This window comes from Oncorhynchus mykiss, chromosome 11, assembly GCF_057628025.1.
Source record: "Oncorhynchus mykiss isolate SJ-2025 chromosome 11, ASM5762802v1, whole genome shotgun sequence".
Classification (NCBI taxonomy): domain Eukaryota; kingdom Metazoa; phylum Chordata; class Actinopteri; order Salmoniformes; family Salmonidae; genus Oncorhynchus; species Oncorhynchus mykiss.
The window spans coordinates 82,622,720-82,646,582 of record NC_143032.1 but is presented as its reverse complement, the minus strand read 5'-3'; the positions used below and the strand labels follow the sequence as shown (position 1 = coordinate 82,646,582).

The 23,863-nt window shown below is 45.1% G+C and overlaps 2 protein-coding genes across 4 annotated transcripts in view; both read right to left on the bottom strand.

The window, feature by feature from the left end:
• Positions 1 to 23,863, bottom strand: part of tmem175 (transmembrane protein 175) — a 74,105-nt gene that overhangs the window by 30,705 nt on the left and 19,537 nt on the right. The window lies entirely within an intron of this gene.
• Positions 6,487 to 22,132, bottom strand: LOC149979895 (uncharacterized). Its single transcript, XM_090189178.1, has 9 exons — positions 18,653 to 22,132; positions 18,426 to 18,491; positions 18,172 to 18,306; positions 17,887 to 18,021; positions 14,025 to 14,136; positions 13,375 to 13,430; positions 7,696 to 7,835; positions 7,142 to 7,336; positions 6,487 to 6,694 (listed from the first exon to the last, which is right to left on the bottom strand). The coding sequence occupies exons 1-9, from the start codon at positions 20,822 to 20,824 to the stop codon at positions 6,487 to 6,489; spliced, it is 3,219 nt and encodes a 1,072-aa protein (XP_090045304.1). The 5' UTR covers positions 20,825 to 22,132.

Here is a 23,863-nt window from a genome sequence, read left to right as displayed (position 1 = left end):
CAACTCTATTAAAAGGACATTCTGTACAAGGTGTCACTTCAGTCTTTCTATTTGATGGGAACTACCCCTACCCCCCAACAAACCTCAAGTTAGTTCTTTCATGCCAACAAAAGGCAGAATCAAAAATGGCTCTCTAAAAAATGCTCTCCTCAGATTTGAACTCTCAAACTCTGGTTTGGGGAGCGAATACCATCACCACTACTCTACCAGAGAGACAGGGAATAGATGTTAAGGGGTACTTTGAAATGCACACATCAAAGACAACATTTCAGAGGTTAGAGAATGGTGTGGGGGCTTGTACTTCTTGGGTCCCCCAACCGTTCCTCAATCTTCTTTTGATGACTACAAACAGAGATTATGAATCTTCAAAACCTACACTATAGGATGGATGTGTTTAGGAACAGGGGACGAAATTCGAAAGAGGCGTATTTCCAATTACCAACAAATAGACCCTAGAAATGTTATTCCAAAATCTTAATATTGGAACTTTGGCCCTTCATTTGCCTACTACTGCCTATAAGCTATCATAACACGTGGGTTTTTTCTTGGGGACAAGGTATCGGAACGCTTTTGAATGGTCTACAAAGCATGCCCCCAGGTCAAAGTTGGCTTTTGCAGACAAGGATAATATATTGTTACTCCACGACATAGTATGTTATCACAACTCTATTAAAAGGACATTCTGTACAAGGTGTCACTTCAGTCTTTCTATTTGATGGGAACTACCCCTACCCCCCAACAAACCTCAAGTTAGTTCTTTCATGCCAACAAAAGGCAGAATCAAAAATGGCTCTCTAAAAAATGCTCTCCTCAGATTTGAACTCTCAAACTCTGGTTTGGGGAGCGAATACCATCACCACTACTCTACCAGAGAGACAGGGAATAGATGTTAAGGGGTACTTTGAAATGCACACATCAAAGACAACATTTCAGAGGTTAGAGAATGGTGTGGGGGCTTGTACTTCTTGGGTCCCCCAACCGTTCCTCAATCTTCTTTTGATGACTACAAACAGAGATTATGAATCTTCAAAACCTACACTATAGGATGGATGTGTTTAGGAACAGGGGACGAAATTCGAAAGAGGCGTATTTCCAATTACCAACAAATAGACCCTAGAAATGTTATTCCAAAATCTTAATATTGGAACTTTGGCCCTTCATTTGCCTACTACTGCCTATAAGCTATCATAACACGTGGGTTTTTTCTTGGGGACAAGGTATCGGAACGCTTTTGAATGGTCTACAAAGCATGCCCCCAGGTCAAAGTTGCCATCTGCACACAAGGTTAGTAATTTCTCCAAATTAAAGTTTGTTACTCCATGACATAATATCACAATACTATTGAAATTACTTTCTTTACAATGTGACTGGAGTGTTGGACTATTTTTTGGCCCTTCCTCTGACACTGCCTAGTATATACAGTAGGTCCTCGACGGTAGGAAGCTTCTACCCAGTGATGTACTCGCCCGTCAGCAATCAAATTTTATTCATAAATCCCTTACAACATCAGCCGATGTTGAAACCCAGCCTAAAACCCCAAAACAGCAAGCAATGCAGATGCACAGTGGCTAGGAAAAACTCCCTAGAAAGGCAGGAACCTAGGAAGAAACCTAGAGAGGAACCAGGCTATGAGGCGTGGCCAGTCCTCTTCTGGCTGTGCCGGTTGGAGATAACAGTACGTGGCCAAACGTTCATATCACCAGCAGGCTCAAATAATAATCACAGTGGTTGTAGAGTGCAACAGGTCAGCACCTCAAGAGTAAATGTCAGGTCCGGGACAAGGTAGCACGTCCGGTGAATACGTCATGGTTCCATAGCTGCAGGCAGAACAGTTCAAACTGGAGCAGCAGCACGATCAGGTGGACTGGGGCCAGCAAAGAGTGATCATGCCAGATAGTCCTGAGGCATGGTCCCAGGGCTCAGGTCCTCCGGGATAGAAGGGAGAGGGAGAGAGTGAATTACAGGGAGCATACTTAAATTCACACGGGACACCAGATAAGACAGGATAAATACTCCAGGTTTAACTGACTGACCCTAACCCCCCTACACAAACTATTGCAACCTAAATACTGTGGCCCCGTCCGACGATACACCCTTAGTAGCGCCTTACGGTCAGATGTCGAGCAGTTTCCATACCAGGAGGGGATGCAACCGGTCAGGATGCTCTTGATGGTGCAGCGGTATAACTGAGGATCTGGGGACCCATGTTTTCAGTTTCCTGAGGGGTAAAAGGTGTTATCATGCCCTCTTTCACAACTCTGTTGGTGTGTTTGACTATGATAGTTCGTTGGGGATATGGATATCAAGGAACTTGAAACTTTCAACTTCTCCACTTCAGACCTGTCCATGTTAATGGGGTTCTATTCTGCCCTCCTTCTCCTATAGTCAACAATCAGCTCCTTTTGTCTTGCTCACGTTGAGGGCAAGGTTCTCTTTGCACCACACTGCCAGGTCTCTTACCTCCTCCCTATAGGCCGTCTCATCGTTGTCGGTGATCATGCCTAACACTGTTGTCATCAGCAACCGTAATGGTGTTGGAGTTGTGCTTTGCCATGCAGTCATGGGTGAACAGGGAGTACAGGAGGGGACTAAGCACCCACCTCTGATTGGCCTTAGTGTTAAGCATCAGCGTGGCAGATGTGTTGTTGGCTACCCTTACCAACTGGGGGCTGCCCGTCAGGAAGTCCAGGATCCAGTTGCAGAGACAGGTGTTTAGTACCAGGATCCTTTGCTTAGTGATCAGCATTGTTGGCACTATGGTGTTGAACGCTATAGTCAATTAACAGCATTCTGGGCCTCCCAGGTGGCGCAGTGGTTAAGGGTGCTGTACTGCAGCGCCAGCTGTGCCATCAGAGACCCTGGGTTTGTGCCCAGGCTTTGTCGTAACTGGCCTCGACCGGGACGTCTGTTGGGCGACGCATAATCGTCTGGGTTAGGGAGGGCTTGGTTGGTAGGGATGTCCTTGTCTCATCGCACACCAGCGACTCCTGTGGCGGGCTGGGCGCAGTGCGCGCTGACCAAGGTTGCCAGGTGCACTGTGTTTCCTCTGACACATTGGTGCGGCTGGCTTCCGGGTTGCTGCGCGCTGTGTTAAGAAGCAGTGCGGGCTAGGTTGGGTTGTGTATCGGAGGACGCATGACTTTCAACCTTTTCTCTCCCGAGCCCGTACGGGAGTTGCGATGAGACAAGACAGTAGCTACTACGAAATTGGGGAGAAAAAGGGGTAAAATAAGCATATATATATATATATATTTTAAAAACAGCATTCTCACAGAGGTTATCCTTTTCTCCAGGTGTGAATAGGTAGTGTGGAGTGCAATAGAGATTGCATCATTTGTGGATCTGTTGGGGCAGTATGCCAATTGGAGTGGGTCTAGGGTTTCCGGCATGATTGCTTGATGTGAGCCATTACCAGCCTTTCAAAGGACTTCATGGCTATCAATGTGAGTGCTACGGGGCGCTAATCATTTAGGCAGGTTACCTTTGCTTTCTTCGGCACAGGGAATATGTTGGTCTGTTTGAAATATGTAGGTATTACAATCTCGGTCAGGGAGAGGTTGAAAATGTCAGTGAAGACACTTGCCTGATAATCAGTCTGGCCCCGCGGCTTTAGGAATGTTTCTGTTTAAAGGTCTTGCGCACATCGCCTATGGAGAGCCTGATCACACATTCTTCTGGAACAGCTGGTGCTCTTGTGCATGCTTCAGTGTTGCTTTGCTCGAAGCGAGCATAAAATGCTTTTAGCATTTTTCTAGCAATTCTAGTAGGCTTTCGTCACTGAGCAGCTTGTGGCTGGGTGTCCCTTTGTAGTCATGAATATTTTCCAAGCCCTTCCACATCCAACAAGCATCAGAGCAGGTGTAGTAGGATTCAATCTTAGTCCTGTATTAACGCTTCAGGACAAGTCTCTGAATTTCCTTGAGTGGGCCAGCCAGAACCCTGACTTGAATCCAATCTAACATTTCTGGAGAGACCTGTAAATAGGTGTGCAGCAAAACTCTCCATCGAACTTCACAGATCTTGAGAGGATCTACAGAGAAGAATGGGAGAAACTCCCCAAATACAGCTGTGGCAAGCTTGTAGCCTCAGACCCAAGGCTGTAATAGCTGCCAAAGCTGTTTCAGCAAAGTATTGAGTAAAGGGTCTGAATAGTTATGTAAATGAAATCACATTTTGATTTAATAAATTGGAGTTTCTTTCTAAATGTCACACCCTGATCGGTTTCACCTTTCTCGTGATTGTCTCCACCCCATCCAGGTGTCACTTATTATCCCTAGTGTATATATCCCTGTCTCTGTGCCAGTTTGTCTTGTATGCTTTTCAAGGCAACCAGCATTTTCTCTTGCTCCTGCTTCTATTCTCTTTTGCTAGTCCTCACTTTTTTTTTGCCTTGCCTGTTTTCTGGACTCTGTACCCACCTGCCTGACCATTCTGCCTGCCCTGACCTCGAGCCTGGCTGCCACTCTGTACCTCCTGGACTCTGAACTGGTTGACATTTTGCCTGTCCACGACCATTTTCTTGCCCTTTTGGATTGTTGAATAAATATCAAGACTCAAACCATCTGCCTCCCATGTCTTCATCTGGGTCTCACCTTCTGCTCTTATACTTAACCTGCTTTTGCTTTGACATTGTCCGCTATTGTGTGTAGATTGATAAGAGAAAACCAATGTAATCAATTGTAGAAGGCTGTAACGTAACAAAATGTCAAACAAGTCAAGGGGTCTGAATACTTTCCGAAGCACAGTAACCATATACTTTTTAACCATATAGTTAAAATCAGAAATGGTAGGTTGAGACTAATACAGTCAGGATAGTGTAACTTATCCCATCATACCCAAGATATTTAGTACAGTCTTCCAATACATTAATCAAGAGTCAATGCCTGTATACCATTATGGTAGTGAAGGCTTTTTACTGCCACTGATGGTAAACACCAACTGTGTGTCCAAATTCCTTTTCATCAAGATAATGGTTAACGTTCTTTGTAGAAGTTGCAGAAAGGAAAATACGTACTGTAGCTATGTAGGCTTCCTGCAGGCTACCAATTTTCACACACACAAAAAAAAAAACACACAATAGGTTGTTTTTTAAATTAAAAATTAAACGAGCATGTGCATTTCTCTAAGAACCTAGGAGGTACATTTCAGTCAAAACTGGAAAAAAAAAAAAAAAAAAAAAAAAGTGACCTGAAATCCACTATCATTCGCTTATGCCAGCTTAACCATAACCCATCCATACAGCTGTAGTAGGATGTCCCTTGGGGGCATCCGTACCTATGTAGGACATGCAATAAACAGGCTGGAGCTAGAACCTCGTGGTCGCGCGTCTTTATTTCTAGATCATACTACACAGTTCAGTATTGCAATAGTATGAAATTATCGGGGTACTGTTACTTTAATTAGATTTGACTATATAAAAAAAATACCCTACAAGTAAAAGTATATAATTGACAAAGTACTGAGTAAAAATTGTTTGAAAAATCCAATATGCCTTTGATATTTTGTAAAATTTTCTGTTACCTTAATGTTTTTACACATTACCTTTTCTTTGAATATAAGGGAGAAGTAGCAAATGTGCTGTAGGAAGTAATTTAATTGGTTGCAACAAAGGCACATCTGTGTGGGCATTTTTTTTAACCTAATTTCTATCAGCATGTTAAATGCACAACCAGAGTTAAACAAATTCGAGACCACCTTTACTCCACACACAGACGCGTACAAAGCCCTACACTTGGCAAATCTTACCATGATTATCAGGTATGAAGGTAAGACCCAGATGCAGACCACGTCGAATAAACAATAGTTTAATACTCAAACAGGGGCAAGCAATAGTAACTTTAGTTAACTCTACCTACATGAACATACTACCTCAATTGGTGACCCCGCACATTCACTCTGTACCAGCACCCCCCTGTATATATATTGTAATTTTTTTAATGCTGCTCTTTAATTACTTGTATCTATTATTCTTATCTGTATTTGTTTTAACTGCACAGTTGGTTAGGGGACGTAAGTAAGCATTTTACTGTAAGGGCCAATCGGGCTCTCCTGATCCTGGTTTGCTCGCTCCGACTTGCCATTGGACTGGGGGTGGAACCCAGAGGACAGGCTGGCCAACGACACAATGAGGGCGCAGAATGCCTTCCAGACCTGGGATGACAACTGAGGCCTCCGGTTGGAGACCAGGTCCAGCGGCAGTCCATGAATCCGGAAGACATGCTACACCATGGGCTGGGCCGTCTCCTTGGCCAAGGGGAGTTTGGGGAGAGGAATGAAGTGTGCGGCTTTGGAAAACCGGTCGATCAGTGTTTCCCTCAGACGGGAGGGTGGGGGGGTCAGAGACCCGTGACAAAATCCAGGGATATGTTGGACCAGGGGTTGTGAGGGTGACAGGCTAAACTGGAGGATTTGGCCCACTCCAGGACCGCGGATTGGACAGCGTTAGACACAAACATCTGGTTCTTGACACCCCCTCCCAGGTTTCGGCTAGGACTGCTGCGCCTCCCGGACCTGTTCCCCTATACCCCAGCTGAGTGCCGTCACCAGGCAAGAGGAAGGAAGGATTGTCTCGGGCTCTGGGGTGGTAGCCTTGGGGTTATAGCGGAGAGACAAAACATCCGGCTTGATGTTCTTGGACCCCGGCCGGTAGGAGGGGGAAAAGTTGAACTGGGTAAACAGCCCCCATTTCGCTTGCCTGGAGGTCAAGCGATTAGCGGAGCGGAGCTACTACAGATTTTTTTGTTGTCTGTACACACAATGAACAGATGCTCCTCCTCTTTAAGCCAGTGCCTCCATTGCCATCTTCTCTGCTAGAAGCTCCAGATTCCCCACATCATAATTCCTCTGTGGCGTTGAGGTGGTGGGAGAAGGCGGCGCAGGGATGCAACTTCCAATCCAGGGCAGAACATTGCGACAGAACAGTCCCCACTCCGACATCAGAAACATCTTCCTTCACCACAAACTAACAGGAAGGGTCCGGATCAACCAACATCAGAACTGTGGTGAAGCGATATTTCAGGTCCCGGAATAGCCGGTCAGCTGCCGTGGACCACGTGAACTGAGCCTTGGTAGAGGTGAGGGCAGACAGGGGAAGGCAAGGGTGCTGTAATCCCAGATAAAGTGGCGATAAAAGTTGGCTAACCCCAGGAGGTGTTGGTGGAGCGATGGAAATCGCTCCAGAATGCGCTGGAGATCCTGCTGGACATGGAGCATGTGTTCTTGGAGTGAGCGGGAGAAGACAAGGATGTTATCAAGGTAGACGAAGACAAACCGATTCAGCATGTCACGGATAACATCATTCACCAGAATGTGGACCACAGCAGGGGAGTTGGTGATGCTAAAGTGCATGAACAGATATTGTTAGTGGGCGCTGGCCGTGTTGAAAGCAGTCTTCCACTTGTCCCCCTCTCGTCCCCCTCTCGTATCCCCACCAGGTGGTAGGCGTTTCGTAGATCCAGCTTACAGTTGCCACCTGGAAAGGCTCGAAGTCCGAGGAAATGAGTGGTGGCAGATATCGGTTCTTAACAGTAATGTCATTGAGTCCCCTGTAGTCAATGCACGGGGGCAGGGTCTTGTCCTTCTTCTCCACGAAGAACAAGCCTGCGCCAGTGGGAGAGGGATGGATAAATCCTGTAGCTAGAGAGTCCCTAATGTAGTTCATAGCCTTCGTCTATGGTCCCGACAATGAGTACAGACGTTCCCGGTGCGGTGCTAGGAAGAAGGTCAATCCCGTAGTCATAGGAGCAGTGCTGCGGAAGGGAAGTGGGCCGGGACTTGTTCAAAAGCTCCCAGAGATCCTGGTACTCCGCGTGAATGGCGGAGAGGTCCGTAACCACCTACAAGGACCCAGGAAGCCTTCCCGGGGGAAGTTGTGCAGAATTCAGACAATGGTCATGGCAGAACGGACTCCAGGCCATGATAGCACCGGTAGACCAGTTGATGAGTGGATTGTGCCGTTTGGCCCAGGAGAATCCCAAAGCAGGAACTGAATGGTATCGCTGTGATTCCCTGACACCCGTAGGTTGATGAGTGGTGTTATCATGACCCAACCTACAGAGCACCTGTTCAACGGTCAAACATCAATGGGAATAAATAGTGGCTGAGTAGGGATGTTCAACTCGGAAGCTAGTGTGGGCTTCAAAAAGCTCTCATCGACCCCAGAGACAATGAGGACCCTGTCACATCTGCTCCTGCTATGCCCTCTGGTGTTCATCTGGTTTCTTCTTGAACTGCAGTTACTCTCCCATTCGCTCTCTCTCTCTCTGTGTATGATTGTGTGGTTGGAGAGAGGTGTGCTGAGTCAGATCCCTACCAGCGACAACTTGTTTCATAATCAAGACCTCTACAAATACTCAGTCCTGCCACTTCCACTCTGCCAGATCGAGATCTCTGCTCAGTCAGTGCATGATTCTAGCCATTTATGATTACTCAAGATACCCTGCTGTGCTTGTTTCCCTGCCTGACACCGTTTATCCTCTCATTGCACTCTGCCTCCTGTCTCCTTTTCCATCTCACCACCCAACTACCTTGTTCTGGATTTTACTCACCACTACTACCTTTGATTCCCCTCAGGACCGGTTACCCTGTTTTTCTCAGCCAACTTCAACCTCAGTCTCCACATCTATTTTTTTCTGCAACTCATCCGAGCTTCCCCGAATCTGCACTCCATATCCTTCTGTGTAACAATAAATATTTTGGTTTATTCATCCCCGTTTCCCCATCTGAGTCTGCTCTTGGGTTCCCCTGTGTCGCTCCACTTAACAGACCCCAAAAAATTTGGACTGGTTTCCCCACAGCAGAGTGAAATGATGCGAGGAAGGTGAGCAGAAAAGGTCTTCATATGGCCAACCAGAGTACTCGCTCCTGGTCTGAGCCTGGTCTTTTACCGGATACGAGGACACAAAATTACCAAAAGGCCCTCTATATAGACAACTCTTTGTGCGGATCCTGTGTTGACGTTTCACTGGCAACAGCCCAGCCCTGCCTAGTTGTATGGACTCGGGAAACAGGGTTTTTGCCCTCGATGACTCTCGAGGAAGTTCGGGAACTCTCGGGTGCTGGCCACGGGATATTCAGGGACTTCCAGGATGACTCGGAGGCGAGGTCGAATCCCTGAATGTGTGAATGAAATCAAACTTCCTCTCCATCTGACGTTCCGCAATCCCCCATCGATGCGCATTGTCAAAGTGATGAGAGAGAGTCAAGATCAAGTGTCAAGTGGGTAACTCCCCAGCAGCAAGCTCGTCCTTTACCTCCTCCGAGACGCCATGCAGGAACATGTCAAACAGTGCTTCTGGGTTCCATGCACTCTTCGCTGCCAACATGCAGAAATCCACTGCATATTCAGCCACCCTGTGGGCATTCTACCGGAGCTGAATTAGCTTACAGGCAGCTTCTCTCCTGGAGAACGGGGCATCAAAAACCTTCCTCACCTCTCCCACAAACCACTCCAGGCTCACGCATATGGCTGGCTGCTGTTCCCATACAGCGGTAGCCCAGGTGAGAGCCCTTCCAGACATCAACGTAATGAGGTAGGCTATTTTGGAGCGAGCCGGGGGGAAGGAGGGCTGAAGCTCGAAAATGAGGGCACACTAGGCTAAAAATGTCCGACAGGTGCTCGGCTCTCCATTAAAGCGTTCTGGAGTAGGTAACCTGGGGTTCCCAGGAAGGTAGAGTGGCCGGTGCTGCTAAACGTCGAGTTACTGAGGAGCGGTGGGGTTACCCCCGTGGCAGGCTGCCCTCCAGAGAACCCGCAGGTCAGGCAGGCAGAGTGTTCAGGCACAGAGGCAGGCAGAGTGGTCAGGTAGGCAGGCACAGGGTCAGGCAGAGTGGTCAGGCACAGGGTCAGGCAGAGTGTTCAGGCACAGGGTCAGGCAGAGTGGTCAGGTAGGCAGAGTGGTCAGGCACAGAGGCAGGCAGAGTGTTCAGGTAGGCAGAGTGGTCAGGCACAGAGGCAGGCAGAGTGTTCAGGCACAGAGGCAGGCAGAGTGGTCAGGTAGGCAGGCACAGGGTCAGGCAGAGTGGTCAGGCACAGGGTCAGGCAGAGTGTTCAGGCACAGGGTCAGGCAGTGTTCAGGCACAGGGTCAGGCAGTGTTCAGGCACAGGGTCAGGCAGTGTTCAGGTATGCAGAGTGGTCAGGCGCAGGGTCAGGCAGAGTGGTCAGGCACAGGGTCAGGCAGAGTGTTCAGGCACAGGGTCAGGCAGAGTGTTCAGGTAGGCAGAGTGGTCAGGCACAGGGTCAGGCAGAGTGGTCAGGCACAGAGGCAGGCAGAGTGTTCAGGCACATAGGCAGGCAGAGTGGTCAGGCACAGAGGCAGGCAGAGTGGTCAGGCACAGGGTCAGGCAGAGTGGTCAGGCAAAGGGTCAGACAGAGTGTTCAGGTAGGCAGGCACAGGGTCAGGCAGAGTGGTCAGGCACAGGGTCAGGCAGAGTGTTCAGGCACAGGGTCAGGCAGTGTTCAGGCACAGGGTCAGGCAGTGTTCAGGCACAGGGTCAGGCAGTGTTCAGGTATGCAGAGTGGTCAGGCGCAGGGTCAGGCAGAGTGGTCAGGCACAGGGTCAGGCAGAGTGTTCAGGCACAGGGTCAGGCAGAGTGTTCAGGCACAGGGTCAGGCAGAGTGTTCAGGTAGGCAGAGTGGTCAGGCACAGGGTCAGGCAGAGTGGTCAGGCACAGAGGCAGGCAGAGTGTTCAGGCACATAGGCAGGCAGAGTGGTCAGGCACAGAGGCAGGCAGAGTGGTCAGGCACAGGGTCAGGCAGAGTGGTCAGGCAAAGGGTCAGGCAGAGTGGTCAGGTAGGCAGAGTGTTCAGGTAGGCAGGCACAGGGTCAGGCAGAGTGGTCAGGCACAGGGTCAGGCAGAGTGGTCAGGTAGGCAGAGTGGTCAGGTAGGCAGAGTGGTCAGGTGGGCAGAGTGGTCAGGTGGGCATGCTAAGGGTCAACACCAGTGGGTCGAGAAAAAGAGACTTTGAAAAAGCCTGGGGCTGAGACACAAAACGCTGATTAACCTGACAAACAAGACAAACTGGCAGAAACAGAGAACACAGGTATAAATACACAGGGGCTAATGGGGAAGATGGGTGACACCTGGAGGGGTGTGGAGACAAATCACAAAGACAGGTGAAATAGATCAGGGTGTGATGATACTACTATCAACCTTTTTTTCTATTTACAAGCAAAAATGAAGCACCAGTGACTCGTCTATAATTTTTTTTGAGTCATACTACACCAGTTCTGACGCTCTTCGGATGTGGCAGGGCTTGCAAACTATTAGACTACAAAAAGGAAGCACCCCCGAGAGCTGCCCAGTGACACAAGCCTACCAGACAAGCTAAATAACTTGTGCTCGCATCGAAGCAAGTAACACTGAAACATTCATGAGGGGATCAGCTGTTCCGGACGACTGTGTGATCACGCTCTCTGCAGCTGATGTTAGTAAGACCTTTAAACAGGTCAACATTCACAAGTCCGCAGGTCCAGACGGATTACCAGGACGTTTACTCTGAGCATGCGCTTACCAAATGGCAAGTGTCTTCACTGACATTTACAACCTCTTCCTGTCAACCTCTTCCTGTCTATAATATCAACATGTTTCAAGCAGACAACCATAGTCCCTGTGCCCAAAAACACTAAGGTAACCTGCCTAAATGACTACCCACCCGTAGCGCTCACGTCTGTAGCCATGGAATGCTTTGAAAGGCTTGTCATGGCTCACATTATTAACACCATTATCCCAGAAACCCTACACCCACTCCAATTTACATACCGCCCCAACAGATCCACAGATGATGCAATCTCTATTGCACTCCACACTGCCCTTTCCCACCTGGACAAAAGGGTCACCCATGTGAGAATGCTACTCATTGACTACAGCTCAGCATTCAACACCATAGTGCCCTCAAAGCTCATCACTAAGCTAGGGATCCTGGGACTAAACCTCCCTCTGTAACTGGATCCTGGACTTCCTGACGGGCAGCCCCCAGGTGGTGACGGTAGGCAACAACACATCCGCCACACTGATCTTTAACACTGGGTCCCCTCAAGGGTGCATGTTCAGTCCCCTGTACTCTGTTCACTCATGACTGCACAGCCAGGCACGACTCCAACACCATCAAGTTTGCTGATGACAACAGTGGTAGGCCTGATCACCGACAATGATGAGACAGCCTATAGGGAAGAGGTCAGAGACCTGACCGTGTGGGGCGAAGACAACGTCTCCCTCAACATGAGCAAGACAAAGGACATGATTGTTGTCTACAGGAAAAGGATGACCGAGCATGCACCCATTCTCATCGATGGGGCTGTAGTGGAGCAGGTTGAGAGCTTCAAGTTCTTTGGTGTCCACATCACCAACAAACTAGAATGGTCCAAACACACCAAGACAGTCGTGGAGAGTGCGACAAAACATATTCCCACTCAGGAGACTGAAAAGATTTAGCATGGGTACTCAGATCCTCAAAAGGATTTACAGCCTTACCATCGTCAGCATCCTGACGGGTTGCATCACTGCCCTGTATGGCAACTGCTCGACCTGGCTTTATACATCTATAAAGCGTGTCTGGCGTGTCTGTCTATATATGGAAAAATACATTTTAACATTTAGACTGGTGGTCGATTGGTGGAAAGAGCAGGAAGACTAAGTCAACCCATATTTTATTTCCCGTCGGGGACATCCCTAAAATCTGCTGTAGTTGTAAATCTTTTACACCTCTGGACATTATAGATTTGACACAGTATCAACCCAATAGTAGCCTTGGTGTGCAGATTTTCAATTGTGGCAGGGTGGGCACATCCATTGTAAGGCAGGATTCTCCATGTGTTGATGGTAAATGCTGATGGATACCCCAGCACAGGTGGTGTGGTACCAACTGGAGCATGTGGAGCACTCCATCTGTGAAAGTACATGTCAATCAGGCCATTGATTCCATTATATGATGTCACAGCTGAAAGGATAGCTCAGCAATCCACAATTTGGTTTGTTTAACTAGCCACTGCCATTTCATTTTAGATTAAATTATTGACCCACAATCCATTCAAGAGATGATGCAGCCATGAATGTGGCGAAGAGGGGAAATTACAATTAGCCTTTGTTGGCAGTGGCTTGTTAAAAAAAACTGAAGATTGAAGTCACTACCTGCTTTAAATGTAAGAAAACATTTAAATGATTAAAATGACTTATCCATCCCTTTAAGGTTATGAACATATATTTACTACCAAACTCAACACCCCCTTAGACCACAGTAATAGAAAGCACAGCAATTGCCTATGGCCATTGTTCATAGTGCAATGGAAATGTTTTGGGCCCTTCAAACATTGAAAGGTAAAAGTTCTTAGAGAATTGTCATGTCAACTGTGTGAGGAGTTGCAATGCAAACTCACCCAGTCTCCCCCCTCATCTGTTGCACAGAAACTGCAGTAGAGTTTCCTGTTAAGTTCTGAAAGAATAAAGGAAGCATGTCAGCTATATCACATAATGCCTTAGGATGAAAAACTATATACAGTTATTGGCAAATATATGGTCACCTTCACAATTTTCTTAAATAAATTTGTAATTTCTTCTACAAAATACAAAAATGTTTAGGTGGATTTGAGAAGTTGTCGGGCTTTGCGTCTTTCAGCAGTGGGGTCTTTGTTTACCAACAACCAAATTAATTAGAAGAAAATAACAACCTCCCTACAATCAAACATGGGGAGGTTGTTAGGTTATAGGCTACTGAGGAATTATAATGTGCTCGGTCAGCTACTTTGACATCCATGTAGGCTGAAACTACAACTAAATGTTGCCAAGTTCAAACATGTAAGGTAAAACAATAGTGCTATCGAACATTATTAATAGTCTCTTAAAGTGGGGCCAGGACAATGTAGCAACAGTAAATGAGATAATGCAGCATTGACTTGGGCTTGGGCTGCTGGCCTGTATCACCTTATTTCACACGGTAATGACACAAAGAGTAGTGTATGATGTAGACGAGGCTACAAGTCTTCAGCGTTACATTGTCAGATTGAAAAAAAGTGATAGACAATCTCACCTTTGTCCAGGATCTCTTTGGCCACCTCCATTCTGGCACCACCGATGTTAACATGCATTGGGACAGTTGGGTCACTTAGTGCCTTCTCCCTCTGCATTAACTCTCTGGCCATCTAGGTAGTACATAAAGGACAGACAATGGGATAAATATGTCTACCATCTATAGGGCCATTGAGAAATATAAGATCGTGTGAAAGCAGGTCTCCAACTGCCTTGTCATCCTAACAATAATCATCTTATTCATTGTGATAATCTTACTTTGGAAAACCTTTGTTGCTTGGCTGCAATCATGAAAACAAGGCAGCACACTGGTGATGTTGAAGCTCCACTGATTTGATGATATTACACCAACATTTAATTTAGAGTTTGTCACATAGCAACCAAGTTCTCTATTGACCTGGGTCATATTCATTAGTGGACACCATAGCACATCGGTTAGCAACAGAAGAAAATTGTTTCTCCTTGAACACATGCACATGGGTCCCTTCCCATTTCAGACCATTTTCTTAGGCGTGCACATGACAGGTGTGCAATGTATACTAATTTGTTATGCTAATCTAATCCTTTCAATGGAATGACTTTGGCTAAACCCTCAAAGATCTCTTAATGTGGGTGCATTTGCTTTTGACTCACTTTTGGGTGGCCTACCATTAAGGGTTGCGCACAGATTTCTAACATAACAAATTTCCCTACTGATTTATCCTCGGACCTATTTAGCATATGAACTCACCAGCAACACATAAACTCCACAATTGTAGCTGTCGCTTTGCTTGGTGTGCGGTATTGTCGACGCCTGCCAGGGAACATTGCTGAAAACAGATTCTGTCCCAGTTCTGCGGGTTCGTTCATCAAACCAGTATCTGTTTGGGGAGGAAAACATTCATACACCTGCATGGCTGCTCATGAATGAAAATGGGATGGCTTAACTGAAATCAATAATGCTTTATAATTCTCTTCATAGCATACAACATTCATAGCATGAACACATAGGCTAATTAAGTCAATATGCAACCGGACCATAAATGTAAAAGTAGCCTCAACATTGACAACTCAACTTAACTTGTATGCCGGATATTGGATAAATGGTCCAACAATTTTTGCCTGACCATACAATAGAAGTACTCAGTTGTGGAATAGTACTGGGGTGGAGAAATCAGAATTAGCTAAGTAACATAGATCATTAAGATGCCTTATCTGCAGAACATGCTTATATAATTGAACTGTTGAACTCATCATTAGAATATCTCCTTTCCGAATCTGGTGTTGGCAGCTGCACTGCAGCTCCTCAGTCACCTTTGGCCCAGAGAGGGGAGAAGTCAGGCTTGTCTTTCACATGTCCCCGTTGCAATGCAGAATATCAGCAAGGAATATGGCAAAAAGGAGGTAAGGAAACATTGCTTCCATATGTGAACATTGCATCCTTCCCTCATGCTGCCAACATACCCTCGTAAAACTGACCATCCTACCGATCCTCGACTTCAGCGATGTCATTTACAAAATAGTCTCCATCCCTCTACTCCACAAATTGGATGCAGTCTATCACAGTGCCATCTGTTTTGTCACCAAAGCCCCATATACTACCCACCACTGTGACCTGTATACCCTTGTTGGCTGGCCCTCGCTTCATACTCGTTGCCAAACCCACTGGCTCCAGGTCATCTAAAAGTCTCTGCTAGGTAAAGCCCCGCCTCATCTCAGCTCACTGGTAACCATAGCAGCACCCACAGCACGCACTCCAGCAGGTAAATCTTACTAGTGACTCCCAAAGCCAATTATTCCTTTGGCCGCATTTCCTTCCAGTTATCTGCTGCCAATGACTGGAACGAACTGCAAAAAATAAATCACTGAAGCTGGAGACTCATATCTCCCTCTATCCCTCTAACTTTAAGCACCAGTATCTCTACTTGCACATTCATCTTCTGCACATCTACCATTCCAGTGTTTAATTGCTATATTGTAATTACTTCGCCACCATGGCCTATTTATTGTCTTACCTCCCTTATCTTACCTCATTTGCACACACTGTATATGGACTTTTTCTACTGTATGTTTGTTTATTCCATGTGTAACTCTGTTGTTGTATGTGTGGAACTGCTTTGATTTCTTGGTCAGGTCGCAGTTGCAAATGAGAACTTCTCAGCTAGCATACCCGGTTAATAAAAGGTGAAAAAAATAATAATAATAATTTGCTAACCATGTAAAGGGATGGCCTAAGTCATGGGAAACCAATCACTTGTCTCCAGGATGCTGACCTTCTAGGCAGAGTTAAAAAAAAAGCCATCTCTGTCCAGTGTCTGTTCTTTTCCCCATCTTAATATTTTATTTTTATTGGCCAGTCTGAGATATGTCTTTTTCTTTGCAACTCTGCCTAGAAGGCCAGCATCCCGGAGTCGCCTCTTCACTGTTGACCTTGAGACTGGTGTTTTGCGGCTATTATTTAATGTAGTTGCCAGTTGAGGACTTGAGGCGTCTAGTTTGACAAACAATGTACTTGTCCTCTTACTCAGTTGTGCACCGGGGCCTCCCACTCCTCTTCTATTCTGGTTAGAGACCGTTTGCGCTGTTTTGTGAAGGGAGTAGTACACAGCGTTGGACGAGATCTTAAGTTTGTCAATTTGTTCGATGGAATAGCCTTCATTTCTCAGAACAAGAATAGACTGATGACTTTTAATAGAAAGTGCTTTTTTTCTGGCCTTTTTGTACCTGTAATCGAACCCACAAAGGCTGATGCTCCAGATACTCAACTAGTCTAAAGGAGGACAGTTTTATTGCTTCTTTAATCAGAACAGTTTTCAGTTGTGCTAACATAATTCCAAAAGGGTTTTCTAATTATCAATTAGCCTTTTAAAATGATAAACTTGGATGAGCTAACACGACTTGACATTGGAACACAGTAGTGAAGGTTGCTGATAAAGAGCCTCTGTACGCCTGTGTAGATATTCCATACAAAATCTGCTGTCTCCAGCAACAAAAGTTATTTCCAACATTAACAATGTGTTTGATAAATTTGATGTTATTTTATGTCAAAATATTTTCTTTCAAAAACAATGACATTTTATAGTGATCCCAAACTTTGGAACGGTAGTATAGTTTAAGTATAACTTATGTATAACTTATGTCAGCAAACCAGAAGGCAAGATTCTAGTTTTTTTAGAATTTACAGTGCAAGAAGCACACGCCAACACTCAGACATAATTTACAAACAAAACGTGTGTAGTGAGTCCGCCAGATCAGAGGCAGTAGTTTGAATGGGACAATTTCTGTCCTGCTCAGCATTCAAAATGTAACGGTTTTGGTGTCAGGGAAAATGTATATGGAGTAAAAACGACATATCTTTAGGAATGTAGTAAAGTAATAGTGGTAAAAAAAATGTATATACCAATGTAAGGTACAGATACCCCTAAAAACTATTTTTACACCCCTGGATTGACCATACCTGATGTGCTTAACCAGGTTCTCGCTCATATGGCTCTCTGTGTTAGGGGAACCAGTAGGGTCCAGAACAATGGCAGAGTGGGTCCTGCGATTGACATACTAAACAAACACAAGTGGTAATTCCAAGTCAGTATATCAAAATGGCCTCAAACATAACATATTCAAGAATAATACTGTCTAATCTCTCACTAAAATGGTAAATCTTGTAGAGCTTACCAAGAGTATCCAGTGGTAGTTTCCCACGTTGCAAACGCCAATCAAGCAACTGTGCTGCTCCAGATTGGTCTACAGGAATAGGAGTGAAGATGCATCTATACGGTGTGCCAGGCAATCTTTTGTCAGGCAGGTGGCAGCTCTCCCTACATTGACCCGTCTAGCCTCTTATTTAGAAACATGACACAAAAATAACTCTGCGGACATGCCTTTACCTTTGACAAGGTGTTCTTGCGCATCGCCACCTTATCCCCATGCAGGATAATCCCTGCCACAAAGTGATCCACAATAAAAACATCCTTCTCCACTTGAATGTCAACCCTCTTCAGTTGGAGGTAGAAGTCAATTACCTAAAGCAGAATGGCATATGGTTGGTCAAAGTTCACATGATGCTCAGGCAATAGTCACCTCAGTCAACAACTCTAATTGTACTTTATACCAACTGCACGCATGGAAATTTCATACAATTCAACCATAACATGTGGGGGAGCTTAACATACCTCCCCACTAAGCCACTCATTGGGCTTCAATGTAAGGAAGTCATGGAGGTGCAGGATGGCAACGGATCCCTCCAACAAAAATCGTGCGGTTGCCCTGTCCACTCCATCCGAAGACATTGCCCACAGTTGCTTCACCTACACAAACAAATTTTGGCCATCAAAAATGGGGTCCAAACTGCCTGAGTGTACAGATGCGATCAACATGCAGTAGGAAAACATGCAGAATATAACAAAAACAGACACATTCCACTTACTCTATTCTCCAATTCATCATCCCTGCTGGGGTGTTTCTCAGACAGAGACTGTTGGAATTGGTCACCCTATTGAATAATGGTTACAGTTCAGTTTGGGACAGCATTCTGCATTTTGTCTTCACGTATATACATTAAACCCATGAGGATCACATGGCTTCGTAAAAATGCTTACCATTTTAACATACCCAAATAAGAAATGTAACTAAATAGCAACACATAAGACCGACCTGTTGATGAACGGTCGATTGCTCTTCCTGTTGTTTGGTGCCCGTCTGGACATGCTCCTTGGTGGCACACTTATGGCCAGAGCGTTTTGCGGCCAGATGCCTTGTCCCCAGCTTTATTGGCATAGGACTGTCCACACTTCCGCCAATGGCCAGTACAGCTGCCAGTCGGTGGACACACCTCTGGGCACTGTCAGATGCAGAGCAGGAACACGTCTCCGTTGGCAACAGAGTAACCACATGCTGCTTGTCTGAGAAGCCCTGGTAGAGGAACGATTTGGTGCTTGGCACCAGGAGAATCCGTCCTTTTGCCACAATCATCCTGGCTAAGGCCTCCGCTCCAGTTTCTGCCATGACAACCTCTTCTTGTGCCACACAGGACTGAATGCCTTCAGCAAAAGACACCATGTCTTCCTCTGACATGTGGTAGGGGAAACTGGTGGTGGGCATTCGCCTGGAAAATTGCTCATGGCACTCAGGGGTCAGGTGGAAATTCCCTAGATTACAGTAGCCCCGCAGCACCTCCCTCAAGGCATTGGTTTGGAGTTGGTAGAGTAGATAAACCAATTTATCTACTCTGACCTTCTTCCATCCAACTAATGCCTTGAGGACAGCATTGAAGCTCTCTGAGCAGTTGTTGGTTATTCCATCTGACTGGATGCCCAAGCTGTTGAGCACGTATTGTGCACTCTTGTCCATGGCATCAGAGAGCGACTGATGGAAATAAGCCTTGAAATCAGGGCTCCAGTGAAGACACACCCTCGCCAGGGTGCATTCGTAGTCACTCCTTGATTTCGTTGCCAAGAGCTCTTTGATGGCCTGCTGGTAATCGGCCACAGCTTCGGCACCCTCTGACCCCATTTTGTGCTTCACATTGTTGGAGATGTGGTTCCAGCAATTGACAATCCTGGCTTGTGGCAGCACAGACTGGATTGCTCCCTCAATAGCCGCCTCACGGTCTGTGCAGAAGATTGCTGTTGATAGTTGGGGAAGGAATGAAAGGATGGTGCGAAAGAACTGTTTGTGATTTTCCATGTGCCTGGTGGTGTGAATGAGGAATGCCACGGGAAGGACAGGTGCCTCTTGAAATGCAACATGACGGAAAACAAGGGGTGAAACATAAAAATTGCCGAGGTCAAACGTAGTGTCATAGTGAAAAATGTGCGCACCTTGGTGTTTGCTTTTAATAACTGCCTTGGCCTCTTCAACCATTTCTGGTGCTGCCACTACCAGAAGGGTTGCGGGTCGAGTCTCCATATGGGTGACAAATCCGGGGAGAATGTCACCCATCATATGTGTTGCCACCAACTCGTCCCGGTCCAAAACAGTGACGTCCCTTGCTCGACGAATAGTGTTCTTTACTTGTGCCAAGTTGCGAGGTTGGTAAACTGGCATGAATGATGCATTTGGGGGTGGTGGTGGGTTATTGGTCATGTCTGAGTATACTTTGCCAGGTGTTTCAGCCTTTCGCCGGGACATTTCATCTATGATTGAGGTAGCCGATCGGATGAAATCCCTTGCTTGCTGCTGTTGGCTGTTGCCGTGGGGGTGGGGGACATTGGAGTGTGCCTCCTCACCAAAGTAGTGAATTAGCACAGGAGTATCAGGCTGGTGAAGCAACTCATACTCCCTTTTTTGGAACCCTGGTTCTTCCTTTCCTGCATAGTACCGCACCCTTAGTTTTGGTGAACGGCGAGGAAGGCTGTGGGATCCCTTCTGAATCCATCTTTTTTGGTCCGCTTTCCAGTCCTCACATGACAAGGAACTACCTGCAAACAGAAAAATGTCTCCAGGCTTGGGGTGGAGTGGTGGAAGGTGGGATACCTTAGTGGGATCAACCGTTTCAATCATTTCAGCTGCTTGTGCTGGTGTTAAAGGCAGCAGGCGTGTGGTGTATACTTGTTGTGGTAGTGATTGGAGGACCTGGGGTGGTGATGGGGCAATCTGGGAGACGGAGTGGGGTTGTGCATTGGCCATCCTTCCCTTACTCCATACATCATAGAGTTGACGGCGATAGCTGAAGGTATTAGACCTTTCCAGTTCAATGACTATCAAAGAAAATAATCCATTTTCCTGATGGTAGCTAGCTGCTGTAACTTCCTCTGGTGAGAGGCCTAGCCTTTCAACAACTGAGGCAATGTCATCAAAAGTTGGGGCCCTCTTTCTCTTTGGCATTCTGACAAGGAAAATTACATTGGTATAAGTATTGATATTAAGACAGTTAACTAACTATATGGAATGTTATATGGAAAAATCTCTCTAGTGCTTCAAATCGTTTACTAAGCCAGACTGGGGTACATTCAGAAAGAAATTGAGACCACTTACATTCTACATAAATTAAATAATTTTGATTTCAAATCAGCATGCAGAATTTGACATTAAAGGTAAAGGATTTAAAGTGAATTCTAACCTTTGATAAAAATTAACCATATCCCCCCTGTAATAATTTCTAAATACATGACTTGCCAAATCATGTCTAAGCAATGATTACTTCCAGGCAGGATGGAATTACGCTATCATTCATTACCAGTGGGCTGCAGGTATAAGGGACATAAGCAGTAGCTAGGGGGCCACCTACCATTATTAGGATTTATTTTTTAAAGAATTCAGTCACTTACTATTGTATTAGAATAGTAAAATACACAAGGCGAAATTGAGATTTGGTTATGAATCAGCAGTTCGTTATCAAATGGTAACATACACAGTAATACCTAACAAAAAGTTTGTTTGAAGCTCCCACAATGCAGCAATACCTAACAATAGAAAACACTTTTTTTAAAGTATGTAATAAATATCAGAACAAGTTGTGTAAGTCACATGTCAGCTACAAACATTTAGATTGGTAAGTTAGTCGCACCAGTTAAACTTCTAGTAATAATGGCCCAATTTGGATTTTGTTGGGGCGTGGGGGGCACCCCAACAAAATCTCAGTTAGGGCCCCAAAAAGGCATGTTAAGATCCAAATGAACATCAGAACATGGACAGAGGGGGACCTGGGACTTAATCCACAAATCATCTCAGAGTCAGTGCTGATCTAGGATGTGTCTAATCTTATTCTTGTTGTAAACTGCAAAACTGATCCGAGAGGAACACTTCTACTCTGAGACACTTGATACGCAAGACCCCAGGTTAGATTGAATGTTGACACTTGGTCCCTGGGGTTGAGTGGGGTTATTTGGGTATCAAACTTAATGCTAATGAATTTACCTGGAGTAGGAGTGATGAGTTATTGCTGATGCGGATGACGCAGACGCTCAAGTGTTTCCACTGTACGAGATATCTGGAATGGTACAGACAGTATACAGGTCAGAGGTAAAAAGTCTATTATATGCAAATAACACGATTGGGATGTCGAGCTGACAATAGTGGCTTGCTCAATCTTTACATATATCCCTCCTTTGTTCCTCCCTAAAAGTAATCACTGATTATAAATAACTAGAAGGGTTAAACCCATGTAGTGGAGCACTTGGTTTGACCTGCCCAATCCTGTCTAAGCAGTGATAACTTAATTGAGGGAGGAAGGAGTTTGCAAGTAATTAGTACCAAACATCTCAGTTCTCCCAAAGTGCACCCATTCAAGTCTCAGTATGTAGAGGAAATATGGTGCAAAGCCATTTTAGACCATGCATGTGCAAATCTAAATGCTTTTACACATATGGCGAATAATATTATGTGCGCCCTTCAGGAGAAGTGAGTGTTTGATATCATTAAACTGAATTGAAATCATGATCATTAGTTATTTGTTACACAGGCATCAGACCAGATTATGTAAAAATATTTACAGGCCACTCAAAACGAGAAATTAATAAAGACTACAAATTAAATGCTTCACCCACATATTAAACAGATTCAAAGTATGTCTACAAGAACAAGTACTGATATACAGATATTTGTTATTTCAGTTGTCATTGATTGGCATTTCCCCTCATCCCAATACACGTGTAATGTCTACATCGTGTAGAACCTTTCCATTTAACTGCACAGTAGGCCAGCCAACATTGGACAAGTGCTGGTGAAAAAACAGCCACATGCTAGATCAAACAGTGACATACCAAAGTTTGGCAGGATGTCATCCAGAATGTGGAAATTAAAGGGCGTATGCAAGGGGTCAAAGGTCACAATTGGGCAGAATGGGAAATATCATCAATAATCAGAGACTGGATGCATAATTAGTATATTTGTATACAGTTATGCTTAAAGACCGGCACAGAAGAGACCCGGTTCATTTTTCACGCATTATATTGATTTTTTCTACCCCAAATTGTCAGATAGTTTTAGTAGTTCATTAAAGTCTTTGTACAGGAAACTTGTGGTTAGCTAATGGGCCACTAAAGGCTAGTTTTTTGTATAAAAGCAAAAAGTTACTAAACGTTTTCTGATAGGGTATCCTACAGCATAGGAGAATGGTCCTTAGTGGTGCTGCAGACCACCAAAGTAACAGAAAACCCAATTTAAACATTTCAGTATATTTCCATAACTGTAAAGGCTAAAGATTATTAGGGTAATGCATGCATGTTTGTCTGATAATGCATTCAGTCATTTTGGTAAATTAAAGGGTATTTCACCTGCATGTGTTACTAGTGCCATTCTGGCCCTAAAGATAAGATATTGGACCGTTGACCCATTGATCCTTCTAAATTCCGGATGACCTCCACCCATACAGTGTTCATCACCCTATCATTTCATATAGCATGGATATATAGCATGGAAATTTAAGGGAAATGACAAACTGAAAAATAATTTGGTGAAATGTTTTCAATACACTACTTTTGAAATGTGAAGTCTTACATTTTAGATTGTAGGGTCACATCACTTCAATTACATGGTATCTGTATGTTAATAATATATTTATATGAATTTTGCCATGTCATGTGTAAAATGTGGTGCTATAACAAATAAACCTTACCAGTCACAACTGTGTCAATGAATTGTTGGAGTCACGTTCCAGCTTGCAGATGACTTTTCATTTATAAAAAACTACTTAATATTATTTGAAGCTCAGTAATTCAGTCACAATTCACCCTTGATCGATCACAGTCTTGATGCTCTAGAACTCAGCAAAGGAGTCAGTCTATGATTTCAAGCACTTATAATCAGCACCTAGATGACAGACACCTGTGTAGCATTGACTGCACTTCTACTTGCACTAATGTGTGGTCAATTAGACATTAATGACAAGAAATGACTAGAAACCTTGTAAATACTTTACTTAAT